The sequence below is a fragment of the Emydura macquarii genome, unplaced genomic scaffold (genome assembly GCF_026122565.2).
Source record: "Emydura macquarii macquarii isolate MOO-44397 ecotype Brisbane River unplaced genomic scaffold, CSIRO-AGI_Emac_v2 contig_2924, whole genome shotgun sequence".
Lineage (NCBI taxonomy): Eukaryota > Metazoa > Chordata > Testudines > Chelidae > Emydura > Emydura macquarii.
This window is the reverse complement of record NW_027133061.1, coordinates 3,473,482-3,494,114: the sequence shown is the minus strand read 5'-3', so window position 1 is coordinate 3,494,114 and position 20,633 is coordinate 3,473,482. Positions and strand designations below refer to the sequence as shown.

At 50.5% G+C, this 20,633-nt stretch overlaps 1 protein-coding gene across 1 annotated transcript; it reads left to right on the top strand.

Annotated features, from left to right (window-relative positions):
• Window positions 1-3,093: 3,093 nt before the first annotated feature.
• On the top strand, window positions 3,094-19,385 carry GOLPH3L (golgi phosphoprotein 3 like). The gene is made up of 5 exons (XM_067569458.1): window positions 3,094-3,229; window positions 4,717-4,917; window positions 15,772-15,903; window positions 17,154-17,268; window positions 18,936-19,385. Exons 2-5 carry the CDS (start codon window positions 4,729-4,731, stop codon window positions 19,361-19,363), a joined length of 864 nt encoding a protein of 287 aa, XP_067425559.1. The 5' UTR covers window positions 3,094-3,229; window positions 4,717-4,728; the 3' UTR covers window positions 19,364-19,385.
• Window positions 19,386-20,633: the final 1,248 nt, after the last annotated feature.

Below are 20,633 nucleotides of genomic sequence, written 5' to 3'. Positions count from 1 at the left end.
TTGAGGAACAAATTGCCTCTCTACATAGTGCTGTTTATTTTTTATTTTAAGAGAAAAATCAGGATCTGAATGTATTTAAAACCAATTTAATGGACAACATTAGTTAAAATATTGTTTTATAGATTTTGCATAATAATGTAGACTGATACAATATGATTCCTACAATTATTTGCATTCTGAAAGAAACAGGAAAAAACCAAAACCAAACAGACATACTCCTGTCTCCTTCCGGGCTCTCCCATTTCTCCTGTGTTCTACTCCCTGGTTCAGATTTTACTTGTCACACTTCAGGAATTCTGCTCTGCTCCACTCTGGAAGTCAGACCTATGCTGCAGTTTTAAAGGAGAACCACTGCTTACCCCACTTTTCAGCTTACACTTGTACTTTAATATTAGAACATGAATATTACCTGTTAAGTGTTGGTTGTTTCAACCGGAGCATTTTGTATGCACAGATGAATACACATTGCAAGCATTCATACTATATCTGGAGTTGCAGTAGAGTTGCTTAGTTAGGGCTGAATTAAGGTTCCTAAATGCAAAATGGCATTTTGTGTGCCAGGGAGAGAAAGAGGTTCATCTCCTGAGCAGGTGGTGGCTGATGTCTGCAAAGAGCCAGCACAACATGATCCTGGCTGCCACTGGGTGTTTTCTATGCTGCCTTCTCCCCCCAGCCTCTCAATGCTGTCGCTGTGCAGAAATTATGGTTCTTCAAGTGATGTCCTTATGGATGCTCCATTGTAGGTGTGCCTGGGATTGGAGATCAGCAGCAGTGCCCGTCAGATCGCATATGCGCACCTCCCCCCTTTCGCACTGTGCGTGGGATGTATATATAGTGCTGTGTGGTCCAACCACCCCCAGTTCCTTCTCTGCCGCCTTTGGTCTGGGATGGAATCTGCAGCGGAGACCGTTTCTCCTATTCCCTCAGTAGATAGTACCTTTTCTGATAGTGCAGTGTAGTTAGTTTCGTCTTTTCTCCTCAAAAAAACATTTTTTAAGTTTTATTTTGTCTCTACAGTTTTTTCATATCTTAAGTTTCTGTTTCCCCCTACTCCCCCACCCCTTCTCTCCAGGGAAGCCTTTTTCTTAATTTATTATGTGTATTATGGTAGCAGCTAGGGACCCCAGCCAAGACCAGGATCCCACTGTGCTAGGCACTGTACAAACAGAGTCCATGTCCCAAACAGTTTGCCATCTAAACGGACAAGAGAGGCAAAGGGTAGGGGGATAGGGCAATACCATACAAGCAGAGTGAACAACGTGATGGTCACAAATGTGCCATAATTTTTTTTTTAGTTTCTTTTTTTTTAGAGGAGGGAAAGGGGTTGTGGAGAGGGAATTAATTGAAGAGAGAGGAAGATAGAGGAGGAGGGCAAGGGTCAAAGGAAAGGAAGGGAAACAGGTGCAGTGAGGCTGAAGTGGAGAACTGAGGGGCTGGAGGGGAGGAAGTGGGTCATTTGTAGGTCCCTGTTGCAGTTGCTGGTCTCAGCCCCAGCCAGTTGAGCTTCTGGGTGGCCCTTCACAGTTTTCTTTTGGACCTGATCTCACATGGTGGGGGACAGAGTGGGAACTGGTGTCCCTTGAAACAGGGCTCTTCCCTGCATAATTCTGTGTCTGGGGTAGCCCTAGCTGGGTCTGAGATCCCCCTACCCCATGGTATGCCATCATAGTGTTTTTTCAAATGGTCCTATCCCTAAAGCTGTTCTGTGTTCAAGCATAAAAAGAGAGACCAAGACAGTGCAACATTGTCTGTAATCCTTCCTCCCTATATACTTTTCCCATCAAGCAGGTCCTGAAAGTAGAGTTCTCCAAGTTCCTACACAGAACCATACTTTAGTGCCCCCTATTGGAAAACTATGGTAACAAAAACTATCACCAGGGCTCAAGAGTATTTCCTCTGCCTCCGGCCAGCTTTCTATCAGAGTGTCTTCTGTATATAATCCATAGGAATAGTGAAGTTTCTAGTAAAAACAAGAGTCCTGCAGCACTTTAAAGACTAACAAATTTAATTTCTGCAGGCATAAGCTTTCGTGGGCTGCAACCCACTTCGTCAGATGCAAGAAACAGAAATCAGATAGGAGGTATATATAACTAACAGCTAACAAACAGCTATTGTTGCATAGCCTCAGACTTTGCAAATTTTGCAGAAGGCTTTAAGAAGATTTGTCTCCCAAATTTTTTTTACAGCCAGTAGTCTCCTTTCTCTCATTCTGCTGTTCACATGATTTCAAAACAGAAGCTTCCCATCGAATACTGCACAAGTGAAATGCAGATAAATGCTATATTCAACATGCTGGATGACAAATGCAATACATCATTGCATAGCTGCACAGCATACAACATCTAGTTCAATATACAATACGCTAATATATTGCATAGCAGCACAACATGCAATATGATACAGTACTGAACAGCTGCCTAGCAGATGGTATGATATACTGTGCAATATTGCACAGCTGCATGCAACATATGATGCGATAACATGGCACAACTACACAGCATACATGTTGCAAAATGATGCATAACTGCCTTGCTGTAATCTGTATTGGCCAGTACACTGCAACGCTGCATGGCTGGGTAAACAACAGTTGAACCATGCAGTGTTGCACAACTTGCACCCTGTAATGTTGCACAACTGAACAACATGTGGTACAATACCAGGCAAAGCCACTCCACATCAAATACAACGCAATATTCTTCTGCTGCACGGCACAGAATACAGTGCGCTGTTGCACCACGGCACAGCACACAACACAAGGCCACGCAGCACAGGTGCAGTACACAGAATACAACGCTGTGCTCCCAAGCGTCACAACAATACACCTCTATGACTCCTGACTTCACAGTGGTGATTTCTGCTCCTGCCACATTGGTCGGTTGCGTTGGGGGCTGAACCAGCCACCCCATCTCTTTATTGGTTTCCTCAGCTGTCAAAAAAAGAAGCAGTCCCAGCCTCATTCTTTACAAGTTTGTCTGAACCAGCAGGGACCCACCCTTCTGCAATCCGTATTGGAGGAACCTCTGCCACTCCAGCCTCTGATTTGTGCATTAACAAACACCAGGGTAGGTTACCCAGGGATACCAGGAAGCTGATGTGTTTCCTCCTCCTTGCTCCAGCTCAACCAGGAAGTAAAGTTTTTATTCAGTCCGGCTCAGAAGTTTAATGCCAGGCACAGTAGAAGGGCGGGGGAAGTGACGAGGCCTCCCAGAAGAGGGGATCAGAGTCACAGGTAAGGCTGGGAAAATCTCCCCCAAGGGTTAAATTCTTAGGCACCAAGAGCAAATAAATGGGCATTCACTTGTAAATTTCACAGGGGTCTCCCCTTTCGTTTGTAAGTTTCTGCAGGGAGGATGTTCTCTGTCTTAAATTATTTTTGGTTTTTTTTCCCTGCTGGAGTTTGTTTTCTCGGCAGAGAGGTGGTGGGAAGCGAGGGGTGCCTGTGTCTCTTCCCTCACCACATCCAGCATGGAGAAAAGCTCCTGGAAACATTTCTTCCTTTGCCTCTTTTTCTTTAAGTTTAGTGCCTGGGCCCAGTTGGTTTTCTATAGCTCCTTCCTCCCCTAACGAATAGGGCTATGCCATCCCAACAGCCGTGGGACGCAAAAGCCCCTTACAAAGATGAGAGCTAAGGTTTTGGGGGGCTGGCAGGATTAGGCCAGGGTGGGCTGCCCCTCTGGTGTACCTCCATTTTCCCCTTTCCTGTGGTTCCCAACCTTTTTGGCTCGAGGGCCACGAATATAATTTTTACAACCCTGAAGGGCCACCAGTCTCCGCCAGCAGTCCCCCTCCTGCCTCACTGCAGCCAGAGGGAAGGAGTTCAGGGAGGAGGATCTCCCTTCCCCCTGGCTGCAGCAGGGAAACCATTTGCTCCACCTGGGTCCCTGGGCAGCGGCTCCCTCCTGCATCCAGGGGACAGGAGATCAGTGTTCCCCTCCCTCTGGCTCCAGCACGGACTCCAGAGCCCAGAGACTCAGGCTGAGCACTTTGCTATGTTCCCTGCTACAGCCAGGGGGATGGGAGATTTCCCGTCCCCTTGATTGCTGCAAGGAACCCGCACCAGTCACGTGTTCCACTTGGATATTTAGGTAGTGGCTCCCTTCTGCAACCAGCGGGAGGGGAACCATGGGCCACTCTGAAAGGCCATGGGTTGGGAACCACTGCATTACATTTATCCCCTCCCTAAAGGGGTGGGGGGCTCCAGTGACAGCCACAAGCAGCCAAGCCACAACAGCTTGGATCCATGAGGCCAGGAAGGTTGGAAATCTACATGAAGACCTAAGTCTCCATATGGGTTGCCCTGGGCTTCTGCCTGGGGTTGCAAGTTAGGTGCAGATACTAGCTCATCAGTGGGTATGGAGGGGAGAGGCCCCCAGACCCTTCCCATTCTAGGTGGGACTGACCTTGTCTGCTTGATGGAATAACTTGGTGGTAACTCAGTTTGCCAAATTTCTGTCCCCTGCTTGGAGATTTTTATTCCTGCATAACCCGGGATGATCTGGCCCTTTAAACACGCAGCACCAGTGGAATGCAGCCACTCCTGCATTGTGCCTGCTGCTCAGAAGTATTGGACGAAGGCTATCTGCCTTGTAAAGGGGGAGGGCTGTCCTGGCCTGGCCAGGATTCCAGTCTTTTTGTTTCCCTGTAATTTAGTGCTTTAAACCATTCCCCATGGAACTGGTGCACTGGAACGCTTAGTTTGATTACCCTTGCTCCTAGCTGTGGGAGAAGATGACAACGACGCTAACGCACAGAGGGCGGCGAGCTGATGTGGGCAAGAACGCTGATAAGAGGCTGGAGGGTGAGGATGACTCCTTGAAAGACAGAAACCTGGAGGAGGAGGAGGACTCAGGTGACTCCAAAGATATCCGCCTCACCCTCATGGAGGAGGTGCTGCTCCTGGGACTGAAGGATAAGGAGGTAATGGGTCTCTGGCTGCCACTGCCGTTGATAGAAGCACTGCCTCTGCCTTTGCTTGTGGGGATGTGCTGTGGGGGCAATTCCTGGCCCCTTCTCTGCCGATCCAGAGGCCCCTTGCAGAAGCAGTGCCTAAGCACCCTCTGTGTGGCATCAAGCCCAGGTCTGCAAGGCATGGCTGTGCCAGTGGGTTCAGGTGGATCCCCCAGCTCTTTCTCACCTGCCCCAGACGCTGGCTAGATTATCCTCCACGAGGCAGGTCTGCCCCTGCTGTACTGCCTGGTGGTGGGAGGTTCTAGTGGCATTTTGGCATCATGGTTAGTTCTTCGTCTACTTCCTGCCTGACCCTGCTGGGCCTGCTTGTTGGATCAGTGCTGGGTTTAAGAAGTAAACACGGTGTAGCATAAGGAATCAAAATGCCTCTTGGCCTTTTTTGCTCAAGACACTTGTGACAGGGTCCGTATGCAAGAAAGCTGTAAGCCTTTTGGAGAGAGCTGGGGATGGGCCGTGCTCCCAATACAGGGGCAGATTCATCCCTGCACATGGGCAGAGGAAAGGCAATTTACACCTCTCCGATTCAGGGGCCAGAGTAGCCTCCAGTGAAGGGTAGGGCCAGAACAACCCACCCTGTTCACTGGGCTGCTGCAGAGGCATCTGTGGCTCTATGCCAGGTGCAGCGGCTGCCTGCATCAGGGTTGTTAATAGCAGCTCTACAAACCCTCAGTGCCAATCACGTTGTTACAGACGGGCCCTGGGCCAATAGTAAATTAGACCCATGAATTCTCGGCTTCAGCTAAGATTGTTTAATGGTCTCTGAAGAGTGAATTCCTTGATCCAGTGCACAAGAGTTCTTTCCAACTGCAGTATAACGTCAGGAACGCGCCTCTTATCCATGCCAAGCAGGGTCCCAACAGCTGTTGAACGCTCCCTCGTACTTATAAAGAACAGACACGCTCCTCCGTTGTGACAGGCGCAAAATCGAATCTCTATGGCAGGTGAAAATGTGCAAATCTGCACGGTACAGGGTTTTCTTGGGTTGGGGGGAATTATTTTCATTTTACAGACAAGGCCCCTTACACTAACAAAGCCTGACTCTGATGGGAGAAAGGGTTGCAAGTTCTGGCTTTACAGCAGGATTAAAATGTCCATATATCTGCAGGAAATAAATGTTTCTATTATCCGATTGAAAGGGGATGGAACTCAGCATCTGTTTAATAGCACACAGCAATGGTTCGCAGAGTTTTTTTTTTTTTTCTTTTAGCACATAAGTGAAGAAAAAAAATCCAACAACTTTGATATTGCAGGGGGGAGGTGCTGCTTGTTTCTATGGAATTGGATAGCTCTGTCTTCATGAAAGTTTCCTTCCAATTTTGCATGTATTTTGAGGTTTGCAACATACACATTTTTTCCCCCATTAGTACAGTAGAACCCCATTTAGCTGAGCTGATAGTAGCTGGGACTTGGGCTGTCAACCTCGAAAGGGCTGGGGCTTCTGCCATCAGCCCGGCGCATTAACGACTGTAATATAGTTGCAGCAAAATGTCTGGTTATCAAAAAAATACTTAGCAGGCATAGCATAATATTTGTGTGTTTATATTGTTCCAGCAAATCTTTCTTAAACAAATAGGTCTTCTCTGGCTTTTCCAAATTATCGCAATTAATAAAGGTCAATTCTTACTTTTCCACCATTTTCCATGTCTTGTCTGCAACTCAACTGCAGTTATTTGACAATAATCCCACGATTCAAGTAGGGCCTTAAATATAATGAAATCGTGATGAGGAAAGCTAGCTTCCTCTCTGCTGTGAGATCTACTGGTCAGGGTGACTCTCTTGCACTCCTTTATCCTAGATTTGTAGCGATTATCGCTCGAGGCATTCAGTACTTTAGTAGTTCCTGTTAGCTCATCTCACTGACGCAACAGATCTCTTCTGTCTGAAAGTGTCCTGCAGACTGGTGTCATTTAAAATAATTAGACCCTACCCTTTTTGTTCAGCACAGCCCGGAGCGGCTTCTTGCTATGGAATGGAGTGGTGCCCTGTCTCTGAAAGGAGCCTGTGGTTGCACTGTTTCTGAGAAGAGCTGTCTTGTGTTTGTGGCTGCTAATGTGATAACCAGGTGTCTTGAGACTGTTGACTCTGTGGCGGTGGTTGAATTGTGATAGCTCTCGGTTTACACAATTTGCATAGGGGTTAGGGCAGGTCAGGGGGTCAGGCACTTGGGTTTCATTTCCAACTCTGCCAATCAAAATCAGGCCCCTGTTGTGCTTGGTGCTGTACAAACACCTAGTTAGATACAGTCCCTGCCCTGTGGGGCTTAGAATCGAAGGCCTGGATCCAGCAGATGCCGATACTTTTGCCTAAATTTGCATTTGAAATCAATGGGCTTACTTGTGTGTGTAAGGTTGAGTACGTCGCTGTGTTGCCAATCTTATGTGCTCAGAATCATGAGTCAGGCCCCCCAAAAATCGAGATTGTCTTTAAAAGCTTCTGATGCCGCTTTTAGAAGGCACGTTTGCAGGCTTCTCTCTGCAGCTCCGAGGGCTAGAAATATTTTTTCCTCTATTACATGAAAGGAAGCTGGGTTGTTTTTTTTTCTTTTAAAAAAAGCACCAGAGACATGAGACTCATTATAAAACCACAAGAGATGACCACGCTGTAAAGAGATGTATACATCTTTGCTGGATTTGGATATACACCTGGGACACAAGCCTGGAAGAGATCTCCTAGTTCCTTGTCATCCCTTCTGTCGTAGGCAACCACATCATGTGTTCCCGTTCATAAACATATCAAGCTCCAGCTTCAAATCAGCTAGATTCATGGCCCCTCGATGAAGATGGCCCATTGTCCGTGTCACATAAAACCACAGACAATCGGGCCACCAGGGACTGGACTGAGACGCAGCCGGCTTGATTCATGCTTAGCTGCTGGTATCTAGCTTTGCCACTCTCCAGAGTGAACTGCTGCCCTAGAAGTGAACAATTCCAAACCCTGCTACAGTGAGTTGTCTTCTCCCTTGGATCGATGCTTCTTGATGTCTCATGCTTATCTGGCCCCCATCCTCATAGAATCTGAGCGCCTCCCAATCTTTATCATCACCTACCCCAGTGAGGCGGAGCAGGGCTATTATTCCCATTGTACAGTTGGGGAAACTGGTCAAGGATTTAGCCAATCCGTGCCTCAGAGTCACACAGGGAGTCTGTGGCAGTGCAGGGAATTGAAACCAGGTCTCCTGAGTTCCAGGCTAACGCCCTAACCACTAGGCCATTCTTCCTCCCAGCCTGAAGAGAGTATGTTTTCAGCGGTTCTTGCAGCTAATTGGGTGTAATATATTGAAATAATAATAACTCCGAGCTCTTCCATATTTCTTTCATCTCTGGATCTCAAAGCGCTTTACAAAGAAGGTCAGGATCATTCCCCCCCACACTTTATGGATGGGGAAACCGAGGCACAGATCAGGGAGGTGACTTGCCAGTGGCAGAGCCAGGAACAAAACCCATGTCTCCTGAGTCTTACTCCAGTGCCCTGTCCACCAGGGAACACTGCCTCCCTGGTCCTCCAAACTGAGCCCCTGTAAAATGAGGAGGGGCTGATTTCAGAGGTGCTGAGCACCCGCAGCTCTCGGTAACTTCAGTGGCAGCCAGCACCTCTGGAAATCAAGCCCCAGGAAGCAGTTTTGCAATATCCCAGTTACATGTGGCTCACTGGCATGGATGTCCCTCTTGTGCTGTATCCGTGAGCAGACCCTGCTGGGAGAAGGTGTTGCTCCATCAAAGGATGGCAGTGCCTTTGGTTCAATAGCACCAATAAAATTTAGGGGTTTCCAATTTAAATAGGAGGCTGTAGGCAAGCAGGGTGATAAGCCGGATGCCGGGGATAACTTTGCAGAGCAAATATTTGAGAGCCACTCGGGCGCAAATATAATTAGAGCAGTGCTGGGATCTTTCTTTCCATTTAACAATTTTTGTGCCAAACCCTTTAGCTTTATACCGAGGGAGGTTGCTTTAAATCCGGGGTTCTCAAGCTTTTTGAATCACGACCCCACAACCCCTTTTTTTTTTTTTTTTTACTTGGACCACTCTTTCCTCTCCCCCTTAAAAATGGGACTTTCCAATGTAATCTAGATGGAACTTGGGCCATTAATACATTGATTGCAATAAAGGGTATTCTGCTTTAAATAAATCAGTGTTTAGATCCTGCGGTTTAACTGTGCGTAGGCTAATAGCCACAACGTTTTCAGGGCAGAATCTCTCCATTTCAGCGTTGATACATGTTCATGGGCGTTGTGATCCCGTGCACCAGTTGCAATGCCAATCATTTGAATTTATCCTGGCCAGCTGGCATGCTGGAGGGGTGGCCGGGCCAAATCTGAGTGGCGTTGTGATCCCATGTGTCAGGTCGCTGTGTCCTCCTGGAAAGTTTGATGCTCCCCCCACCGGTGGTTGAAACTCTGCTTTAAACCACGTGTCCTTTGGACTTATAGGCCATCTGTAGGACCCGGACACATACAAAGAGCAGACAAAGGTCTCTGCCGTGACAGTGGCTAGGACAGAAGTTCAGAGGCCAACGTCATGGAGGTGTTAGGAGGCCCGCGGATTCATGGCAATGCTTAGGTAGATCGTGTGAGCTGCAGGCGTTGACCTGCTCAGAACTGCGTGGTGACGGCAAAGGTAGAACTCAGATCTTGCTGAAATCAAAGTGCAGGTCCCTGCCTCTTGAGGAGAATCTCTGTTCACAGTGGAGGGGTTATGACACACACGCTGCGCTCCGGAAATGGCAAGTCCCAGGCTTGTCTTATACTTAATTTGCAAGCTCTTTGGGACAGGGACTGTCTTTTTGTTCTGGATGTGTACAGTGCCTGGCACCGTGGGGTCCTGGACTGTTATGGGCTCCTAAGTGCTACGAAAATGCAAATAAGAAGAAGAAGAACCAATCTCAGGTGTGATTGGTTGTTATCTGAGGTAGGGGAGGTCTCTGATCAGCTCCTAAGTCAAAGGATTTAGTGCTAGGGCTCTATAGAGATCAGTCAACTTCTTGAATTACAACTGGAAGCAAAATATCGACCACTGCAGAGTATTCTTCTTATCTTTCTCAGTCCTTGCCCTTCCCATGGGCCTTCAAGTGCAGCCATGTAATTAAGCCTCATAGCTGCCCCTGTGGGGATGGGTGGGGGTTAATATTACCCCTGGGAAATAAATGGGGGAAACTGAGGCACGGAGCAGTAAACAACTTACTCAAGATTGCAGAGCTGTGGATAGAATCCTGGAGTCCTGAATCCCAGTTCACACTGGGTGCACACTGCCTTTGTCTCTTGGCTTGTGAGACCATGTCGGTGATGGTTTGACATTGGCCACACAGGGCCAACTGTGAAGGATTTTCCCTCAGCAATCTGTGTGCCAAGGCAAAATGATTATTTCCCTCCGAAGAGGGAGCTGGCTTCTTGTCTCTGGGGCTGCTCAGCATGACATCAAAGGCTGGTGTACTGCTCAGGGAGAGGTGTGTTCTTCTGTTTGCAGAGATTGCAGCAACACGTTCCTGCTGAGAGTTTGTCCACCTGACGGAGACTGCTATACCAGCATAGCCACGTTGCCATAGCTATGCTGGCATAAACCCTGTAGGGTAGCTGCACCCTGCACTGATGGAAGGAGTTTTTCCAAGGCATTCTTCCATCAACCTAGCTGTGTCTACACAGGGATTAGGGTCATCATCGCTACAGTGCACAGGATTTTTCACACCCCCGACTGACGTAGCTGTGTGGACAGAAGTGTAGACCGGGGCTGAGGTTATGCCTGCTCTTAAAACGCCACAGCTGCGGTACTTCAATGTAGATGCCATAGCGATAGGAGGGGTTCTCTCATTGCTGTAGTTAATCCATCTCCCCGAGAGGTGGTAGCTAAGTGGCAGAAGAATTCTTCCATTGGCCTAGCGGTGTCTACATGGGGACTTAACTTCGCTCCAGGGTGTGGGTTTTTCACAGCCCTGAACGATGATCTAATTTTCTAGTGTAGAGCAGCCCTAAGAAACCCTGTTATCATCTCCTCTGATGTCAGGGCTGAAAAATGTAGCTGTCTTTCCTAATTAATGGCTCATTCAAACTAGTTCTTGCAACCCTACTGTTCTGTAGGGATGTGGTATTGTCTATTGAGTTAATGTTTTATAGAATGACGGAAGAAAGGGGCAAAGTCTGGTGAGCTAACAATGCTGTGGGGTGGGGAAAAGGACTTTAGAAATGGCCCCCTGTCACTGTGAAATTCTTCCTCCTTCCCGTTTTTTAAAGTGGCTGTTACCGTAGGTTCTCAAGCTACCTTCTCACGCCCACTCCACCCTACAAATACTCCTGGAACCCAGGCAGTTGCCAGTGAGGTGAGCTACATTATAGCACGGATGCTTGCTGATCAGCTGTTGGGAGCAGTTTTGTAGTGACCTGACAAAAAGGGGAATGTGGTGGATCAGACCAAAAACCTGACGTTCCATGTTTTGTGTGTCACGCCTCGCCCTCATTCTCGTTCTCAAAGAAAAAGCAGAAATAGTGCGCTCCAGCAGCCAGGGCACCAAACTAGAATCGGGACACCTGCTTTCTATGCCCCGCTCTGCCACTAACTCATTATGAGGCACTGGGCAAGTCACTTCTCTGCTGTGCGCCTCAGATTCTCTATTTGTACAACCTGGAAAATAAAAATTGCCTGTTTTTTGTCAAAACGCTCCTAGTTGAGCTGGGCAGGAACTTTTCAACAAAATGTTTGTTTGTCACAAAATGCCGATTTTTGTGGAAACCGAAACTTTTTGTGGAAACGTATTGGTTTGGGTGAAACTTTTGTCGGGAAGGTTTCTTTGACCAGAGGGAGGGAGGGGGTGAAGGAGAGAGACTCTAGAGCGGTGAGTAGCCTGGAGGTTAGGGGACACACCAGGGATGTGGGAGATCCAGGTTCAGTTTCCTTCTCTGCTAGATTTGGACCAGGGACGTGAACGTGGGTCTCTCATATCCCAAGTGAGTGCTGTCACCATTAGGATGTTGGCTATTCTGTCTCGCTCTGTGTTCTCCCTCCCCCCAGTTTGTTTGGGGTCTTTTTGCAAGGTTTTGGTTTTATTCCTCATCGGAATGGAAACAAATAACCTCAAAATATTTCCTGAAATGGAATTCTTGTTTTCTGGCCAGCCCTGGTTTTGAGGTATATTTGGCACACTGTATACTTCCGAACCAGGTCTCTAGCGCATCTTCTGCCAGGCTAGAATATAGAGGGTCCACTTTGACCAAAGTTGAAAGAACCTAGCTTGATCTCAAATTCTGGGTGAGTATGATGTGCCAGCAGTAAGAACAGCCCTCTCTCTGCCTGTAACCTGCTCAGGATCCTACGGTATCATTGAGAGACAATAAAGATGGAGCCAAAATCTTAGGGGAAACTGTTGTCCAAAAAAAGGTGGAGGGGTGAGAGAAATAAAATGTTGCCCATTTTCTGTCTGGAAAAGCTCCATGACTCCATTTCATTTTCTTCCAGCTTCACTGTATCTCCTTGTCACAGATCCAGTCTGTCTGGGGTGTAGGTAATCAGTCTGGCATTTATAATCTGAAACCAGATCTGGACAGAATGCCAAGGCTTGTCAATATCCTGCCAAAACTTCTAGGCATTTATTTGCTTTAAAGGGTGAACTTGAAACCCTTTTCTCGAGAGGAAAGAATTGTGTGGTTTAAAAGGAGAGTTTCTTTTGTAGAAGACACCCAGCAGGTCCTAGGAACTCTTGATTCTTGCATTTCTTGAGCCCTCGCCACAAGGAAATGAAAAAAGCAAATAAAGATTAACTGTTTTATTTTATCGTTTTATTGTTCTTCCTGTCAAACATGCCCAGTGCGTGTGTTAAGGTTTGCTATACAAATATATGTTTGGGGTCATGAAGGAGCCTTTGCATGCTGCAGAATATTGCATTTAAAAAAAAAATTATTATTCCATTTATAATCCTCAAAATCTTGCTAGGTGTCTGTACTTCACCTTCCACGAGAGGGCCAGGATCCGGCTGGTGCCTCTAGGTCCTACTCTAATTATGATGCTGGATGAGTAGCAGGTGCTTGGCCCTTTGTTGTGAGATGGGGGTGGAGATGGATATTCTCATTCAACACCCCTGGAGCTAAGCGTGATGGCTTTGATGTGGTCTGGCGTAGAGGCCTTTGCGTCGCTTAAGCACTATGTAGGACTCTAGCGGGTGCCTGGAGCCTTGTGCTGGGTGGGATGAATTTCACTTGATCTGAATGACTGACTGTCTCCTAGCTGTAATGTATGGAGGGTTGGTAAGGGAGTGCCTTGGGAAGCTGATTTACATAATACCTTACATCCTAAAGTGAGTCTATAAACTGGTGCACACCCAGCTCCTCCGCTGGTGTAAATCAGTGTGGCTGCACTGACTTCAATAGACCTGCACCAGTTTACTTCAGTCAAGGGTCTGGCCTCTTGAACTCTTCCCAGCCGCAACTGAAATGCAGCCATTTCTAGGGGCCAAGATGGCAGCTGTTTAATGGCAGGAAGCCACACGACGCAGCAGCATCAGATGTTCCCGTTCCAAGCAAGCAAGTAATACCATAGCTAGCTAGAAACTGCCTTGGTGGGTTTAAGTAGGCAGAATGTAATTAGCCAAAGTGCAATCCGGACAGGACGCTGGGGATCGTGCTGTTATCTAACCCTTAATAGAAGTCTATCCCAAGAAATACATCGTGGGCTTAAAGATAAAGCTGCGGACAGCCAGGAGCGCTCTTACCGACAGGGCTTACAAGCAATGTCTGATTACAGTTAATTGTTCGGAGTGCGTGTCTGAAGTTCTCAGGGCTTTAACGTTTCCCTAAGCAGCCTCGTTATTCAGCCTGTGCAGAAATCTCGTAAAGCTCCGGGAAAGCTGGTTTGATGGAAAACAGTTACTGCTTTTAGGATTGTTCTCGTTCCAGCCGCTGACCCGCTTCTAGCTCATCGTAAAAGGGGCGCATGGGGTCTTTTGGGCACGCTCCCAAGTGGGTTTAAAACTGCTGGGGAAGAATTGGCCCTGTGGTGGGCAGGCAAACAGGCAAGGGACAAGAATGTAATTAATGTAATCTGTTATTAACAACCACCCCTTCACCGCCACACACTAGAGAGCCAAGCAATGACACCAGTACAGTCAGATATTCTCTCTTGTTTTCTCTCCAAGCCCCAATGCTCAATGTAATGTCCTTGATGGGAAAAGGCCCTGCAGAGTTTCCTAAGGGTTCTGTAAAGAGCCTAACTCCTTTCCAACCCGTAGAACTGCACTGAGACATGTGCTCTGTGGTGGGTTTATTTGATTTTTGCCCCACAGAGTGCCATTGTGGGGCATAAATTCTCTATAGGGTGGCTTCCAGAGCCTAGACAGACCTTAACTTCTTTCTATCAAGTCTTTTCTGCATGGGGAGTGTTGACTCAGACCCCGCTCTCAAATGTCAAAGAGCCCCAGAATTGCTGAGGTGTAAAACTGCTTTATTTACGTGACAGTAACTCCCCTGAGATCCAGGCCCTGTTCGCATAGTGTGAGCCCATCCCGGAAGATATATGTATGTACAGATGAGGTGGGAAGGAAAACGGAGGCAAAGTGACGTGCCCAAAGCCATCTAACAGCTCGGAGGCAGAGCTGGGACTAGAACCCAGGGTTCCTGAGTCATAGTCTGCCAGCACCCTGGCTCTAGCTCCAAGGCTCTGCTCTGAACCGGTTTGGCAGGCCGGCTGCAGCCACTTTAGTTTTCAAAACTCTTACTCAAGTCCTAGGTTAGATTTCGGAGGCCTGGACTTGGGCCAACCTCCCGTCCGCTCTGCAAACAACAAATATCTGGCCATGACCCTGCCTTGCAGTGTGTGTGTGCTGTGCAAAGCAGGAAGTAGGTTCTGCCGTAACCCAAGCCAGCTGGCCAGGGGCGTGATACGCTGCTCAGTGTTTGCACAGGAAGGACTGGCTCCATCTGGCGAACTACCAGTTACTGGCCCACGCCTTAAACTCTGTGCTGGTCAAGTCTCTTTCACAGAGCAGATCCGGCCTTTGCTAGGCTACATACACGACAGCTTATAAATTATGTGGCTCATGGGTGTGAGTAAGCCACCCCCTGAGCAACGTAAATTGCATTGACCTAAGCACCGGTGTGGGCAATGCTATGTCAGAGAGGGAGCGTCTCCTGCCGGTGCAGCTACTGCCTCTTGTGGTGGGTGGTGTAACTGAGTCGATGGGAGAGCTCTCACCCCTTGTCTTCTGCGCTGCCATAGAACCTGGCCCCCCGAGTCCCTGTCTTCCAGCCCCCGCCCCCCTCCCGCCCCCGCCCAGGTGCAGTGTCACACCTCATCCCTGGGAGGGGGCCCAGGCTGCGGGAAGTTGGATGAGGCCAGGCAGGCCTGGGTGGCAGGAGCCAGCCCGCACCGGACCACTGCTTGGGTGGCACGGAGAGGGGGAACGGAGCCACTTAATAAATTGCCAGCACAGCTTTCTATAGAGGTTTCTTGGAGTTCCCCCCCCATTGAAGTACAGACCCTGCCTGACGCTACTGTAGCCAGTGAGAGCCGATGGGACCGGAGCATAAGGTGACAGGGATGTGGGATTTCAAATGGAAGAAAACGCTTTTCCCCAGTTGAGCTGTGGGGCAGCAGACCCACAAGCAAAAATAAGACGCAGGGAGGTTATTTACCGTTATTGTCACCTGTATCACAGTAACGTCTAGTGACCCCAACTGAGATTAAGGCCTTGTTGTGTATAGACGCCTACAAGGGATGCACAGTCAATCGGGCACTTACAATCGAGACAAAGAATGTGTGGGGAAACAGGCTTGCCCAAGATCGGTCTGTCTGTCTGTCTCTAATGCCGGTCGTGTTCCTCCCCTCCCAGGGCTATACGTCGTTCTGGAATGACTGCATCTCCTCGGGTCTGCGCGGCGGCATTCTCATTGAGCTGGCCCTGCGAGGACGCATCCAGCTGGAGCCGCTCACCATGAGGAAGAAGAAGCTGCTGGACAGGAAGGTACGCTGCCCCGTGGGTCAGTCGCTGGGCCTGTTGGGCCGGCAAGGAGGACACCTTTAGTGCAGGGGAGATCCCACCCCTCCTGCTACCTTTTCAGACCCCTGGGGCCTGATTCCCCACTGCCCTGCAGTCATGGAGCCCAGCGGCATGTGGTTGCAGAACGCCGCCATCCCGACTTGGGAGTATTTTACAGCCCTGTAAACGACAGCTCAGGACCGTGGAGAATCAGGTCCGTGGGCGCTGATTCTAATCAGCAGTGGTGGGGTAAATCTGGAGTCGCGCCATGGAAACCGATACAGGAGCGTGGTGGGGATTGGGCCCTGTGTCTGGGCTGAGCCCTGGGAGAAAGAACGCAACAGAGGCCGCGAGGGTGGGCAGTCAGGGTCAGGTGTGGAGGCTGAGCCACATTGGTGGTTGTCTGGAGGGGCTGAGGAGGCACCAGTCTCCTTCCTGTCCCTCTGGACTAATGACTGTTTGCGTGGATAATGGCAGCTTACATCTAGACAGAGGTTTCTCTCTTGGGCATTCCTGTGACCTCTGTCACCATGATACTCAATTATTAATGCATTTATCCTCCCCTTGCTCCTGAGAGGCAGGGCAGGGCTGTTATCCCCATGCAGAGATAGGGAAACTGAGGCACAGAGAGGCTAAATGACTTGCCCAAGGAGTCTGTGGCAGAGCAGGGACTTGGACTAGCTTGGGAGAGCTGGGTTCGCTAACCAGTGGGCCAGCCTGCCTCTCAGCACACAGGCCTGATGTTCCTTTCACTCACGTGGTTGTAACTCCATTAGTCTAGTGTAACTCGGACGTCCGCTGGTTTTGAGCCCTTGTCTATGTTCCAAGTTGCACTTGGTTTGACTAAATCCATACGAGGCCATTCCAGAGCCGGGAATAGAACCCAGGTGTCCTGACTCCCAGCCCAGTGCTCTATCCCCTGGACAATGCCTTGTCCCTTCCGTGGGTCTAGACGTGCCTCGTAGCACCACATGAGCTGTAGCGGTGTCGTATCATCTGGGGGTTGGGCCCAGAGTGGGGGACAAAGCGCGTGCTGCACAGCGGGTTACATGTGCCCTGGAATCTCACTGATCTTTGTCCAAGACGCTTCTTGGGCTTCTCCTGTTAAAACCAGTTTCAAAGCTCCCAGCCGAAGCAGGATCGAGCCATTTAGGGCTGGTGAGCTCCTGCATCTCATCCTCGGACAGAGCCTGCGATCCAGCCTCGAGCCGTGTGGTTTTTCTGTGCCCTCCTAGGTGCTCTTAAAATCAGACACCCCTACCGGCGACGTCCTGCTGGACGAGACCCTCAAGCACATCAAAGCCACGGAGCCTGCGGAGACGGTCCAGACCTGGATAGAACTGCTCACAGGTACCACAGCCGGGCCTAGAACGGAGCATCCTCTGCTTCCTGGTGGCCTGCCCTGCTCTGAGCCACATTGTGGCTCTGCCTGGCTTGTTCCTGCTTGATCGAGTAAGGGCTAAAGCCAGTCAGGGCAGTGCAACTCCTGAGGGGATGCAGGCTTATCTCCCCTGCGGCTGATGTCCCTGGCCGGACTGGAATCCAGCCCGGCAGGTTGCGTGGGTGAGCTCGTGCTCATCTTATTTGCAGGCAGCTCTGTGCTGGAAGAAGTGACGTTGGTGCTTTTTTTTTGTTTCCCGTGTGGATCTGCTTCCTAAACTCTCAGCCTCACCGAGGCCTGGTCTACGCTCAAAAACGAGAGCGCTCTAGCTACGTGGCTTAGGGCCGTGGAAAGGTTTGTGCCCGGAGGGCCGTAGTTAGGTCACCCTGACCCCCAGGGTAGACGCGGCTAGGTCGGCAAAAAGTTCCTAGCCTCTCGGGGAGACAGATTAACGACATCGACAGAAAAAAAACCCTTCTGTCGATGTAAGAAGCATCTACCCTCTAGCTTATGTGGCTATAGTGTAGACATGCCTTAGGCCTTAAAGGTGTGTCTACATTGCAGCTGGGACTGGACCTCCCGGCCCAGGGGAACTTGCCCTAGCAGGACTCCAGCGAGGACATTAATGGCACAACGCGGCTTGGGCATGGAGACTGGCTCCTGCCGCCTGAGCGTAGAGCCAGGGGGTCGGGTGGGCTTAGAGCCCGGACTACAAGGCTTGCTGCCAGCTGCAGTGTAGACGTATCTTTGCCTGTGGGGTCCCGGGACCTCAGATTCCAGGTTCAGGGACTTTCCGAGAGGAGTCTGCCTGGTTGCTGTGGGGATTTGGAGCTTGGTGGCTTCTACCTGATGCTCACGCTCGTGTGCTGCTTCATGTCAGTTCCTGCGGTGCACTGTAAACCTCGCGCTGCAATGCCCGGCTCTCTCATAGGGGCTGAGGGCGCTCTGGGGCAACCCAGCAGCTTCTGGAGGCTGGAGTAGCGGGTGTGGGTCAGGATTGACGGGCATCAGTGGGGTTGAGTGGGGAGCCTGGAGCTGCATTAGCAGGGGGGTCCTGCGGGTTGGTGTTGTGGAGGGTCGGCTCAGCTGTGTGGAGTCTGGTACTGGAATAGCAGAGGGGCTTATGCAGAGGTGACTCATGGAGGGGCATGCAGGGTTATGTATCCCTTCCCCCCCCCAATTGCTCAGTCACATGGTGCAGCCTGGCCCCCCCTCCCTGTGGGGCAGCTGAGCCAGCGAGCTGCACTGGGCAGGGAGAGGCAGCGGCAGGAGGAAACAGCTGGAGCTGCAAGGAGGGGCAGCTGCTTTCCAGGGCGGGAGGGGTGCCGGGGGAGGAGTGGCATGACTCAAGCCGTCCCAGGGTTGTGCCCCCTCAACTATCAGCAGACACGGGTCATCTCTTGGCTTACGGATCAAATTGAAGGTGTCCCCCTGCCTGAGATGGGCAGAGCAGTGACACTGCAGGTCAGGATAGAGGTACCCGGGCAGAGAGGGGCGGACGGTGCCAGGACTGGAATAGCGTCGCGAGGGGGCTGAGAGCTCTGCTTGGGACTGTCCTGGTGCAGCCCGGGAGGGTTGCCCAGCCGTGGCCTTGACAGGCGCCTAAAAAGCAAACCTTGTTCTTCCTCTCCCGCAGGCGAGACCTGGAACCCCTTCAAGCTGCAGTACCAGCTGCGCAATGTGCGGGAGCGCGTGGCCAAGAACCTGGTGGAGAAGGGCATCCTGACCACGGAGAAGCAGAACTTCCTGCTCTTCGACATGACCACCCACCCCGTCACCAACACCACCGAGAAGCAGCGCCTGGTCAAGAAGCTGCAGGAGAGCGTCCTGGACAGGTGGGTCAACAACCCGCACCGCATGGACAGGAGGACCTTGGCCCTGCTGGTGCTGGCTCACTCCTCCGACGTGCTGGAGAACGTGTTCACTGCGCTGGCGGACGACAAGTACGACACGGCCATGAACAGGTCGAAGGACCTCTTGGACTTAGACCCTGATGTGGAGGCTGCCAAAGCCAGCGCCACGGAGATGATCTGGGCCGTCTTGGCGGCCTTTAATAAATCCTAAATCCGGGCCGCTTTGCCCTATCGACGTAGGACGGGACCTCTGGGCGGGCAGCTTCCCTCGTGGGCTGGGCCAGCGCGAACTCTGTTCGACCCGGCCCGTGGGTTTGATTGATTCCCACCCCGGCCCCCCACCTGGCTCCCTTTGCTGGGGATCGTTGTGCTGGAAGGGTGAGCGACTGTATACGAGTGTCCTCATCCCTCAACATGCGGCTCAATGAAGGTCTGTGTCTCGGGAGGTTTGGCTTGCGGCTCAGTTGGCTCTCTCCTTTCACATCACCTTTCGGAGATCCAGAATTGCCGTCGGGCCGTATTCTGCCCCTCTTTCCTCTCCATCGATTTTTCGAGGAGGGTTGGCCTGAGTTGACGGGGCCTGCTCCATTCCTGCACTTGGGCATTGACGGAGGGGGTAGCTTTAAGCCACCTTTGCGCTCCCTGTGTTGCGAGGTTTTCCTGGCCCCTGGTGTAATTTAGAGCGGTCCAGAGGCTGCTCTACTTCATGCTCTGCTGCCCGTGGCCACCAGCAGGCCCTGGGAAGCAGAGAATAGCCGTAGTGCAGGGTACTCTGGACATGCTCCTGGTCTCCAGCATAGGGGGCAGAGCCCAGATGCCAGCTCCACTCTAGCCAGTGAAGAGGGGGTGTTTCCCCATCATCAGGCCTGTGCTGCCAGACCAGAGCCAAAGGGCTTTGGGGTCCCTAAGAATCAGGCTGACAGCATCACCGAGAGCACAGTATGACTGGTCTGAAACTAGCACTGGTGCATACGGAGGGATTGCAGTTCCTGACCCAGCGGAGCCAGAGGCCAGTATCGTGGTTTCTGAAGCCACGAGGAAGTAGCTGCCCCGTTACACAGTGTGATAACTTCTTTCGTGACCTTTCCCATTCAATTTCTGCTGGGACAGCTGGGGCCTGATTCACGGCCGCAGAACTCCTGGCGGAACTCCCCTGAGACCAGTACAGTCACTCGTCGGTGAATTGGGCAACAGGTTACTGACCTGATGTGACCTTTTAAATGCAACATGGGAGAGATGGAGCTTGGATGGCTGAGCCCATGCTGGAAATGACACAGAAATGGTCTATGCACAGAGGCCAGTTCCCACTGCCCTGCGCTGTGTGTGGTCTTTCTGCACCAGTGCAAAGTGAATGTGGGTTCTTTCGTTTTGCACTGGTGCAGGTGGCTGCACGGGACGCAGGGCAGTGAGCCAATAGGCTGCTTGAACCGTTTAAAAGTGAACACTGTTGGGCCACTTCTGCAGCCCTCATCCGTGTGAGT

What these genes read in the sequence shown, in the direction of transcription:
- GOLPH3L (XM_067569458.1), top strand. Translation starts at nt 4,729, where the DNA reads ATGACAACGACGCTAACGCACAGAGGGCGGCGAGCTGATGTGGGCAAG. An exon ending in AGAAGCTGCTGGACAGGAAG is followed by an intron (nt 15,904 to 17,153) that starts GTACGCTGCCCC and finishes GTGCCCTCCTAG; the next exon opens with GTGCTCTTAAAATCAGACAC. An exon ending in CTGGATAGAACTGCTCACAG is followed by an intron (nt 17,269 to 18,935) that starts GTACCACAGCCG and finishes CCTCTCCCGCAG; the next exon opens with GCGAGACCTGGAACCCCTTC.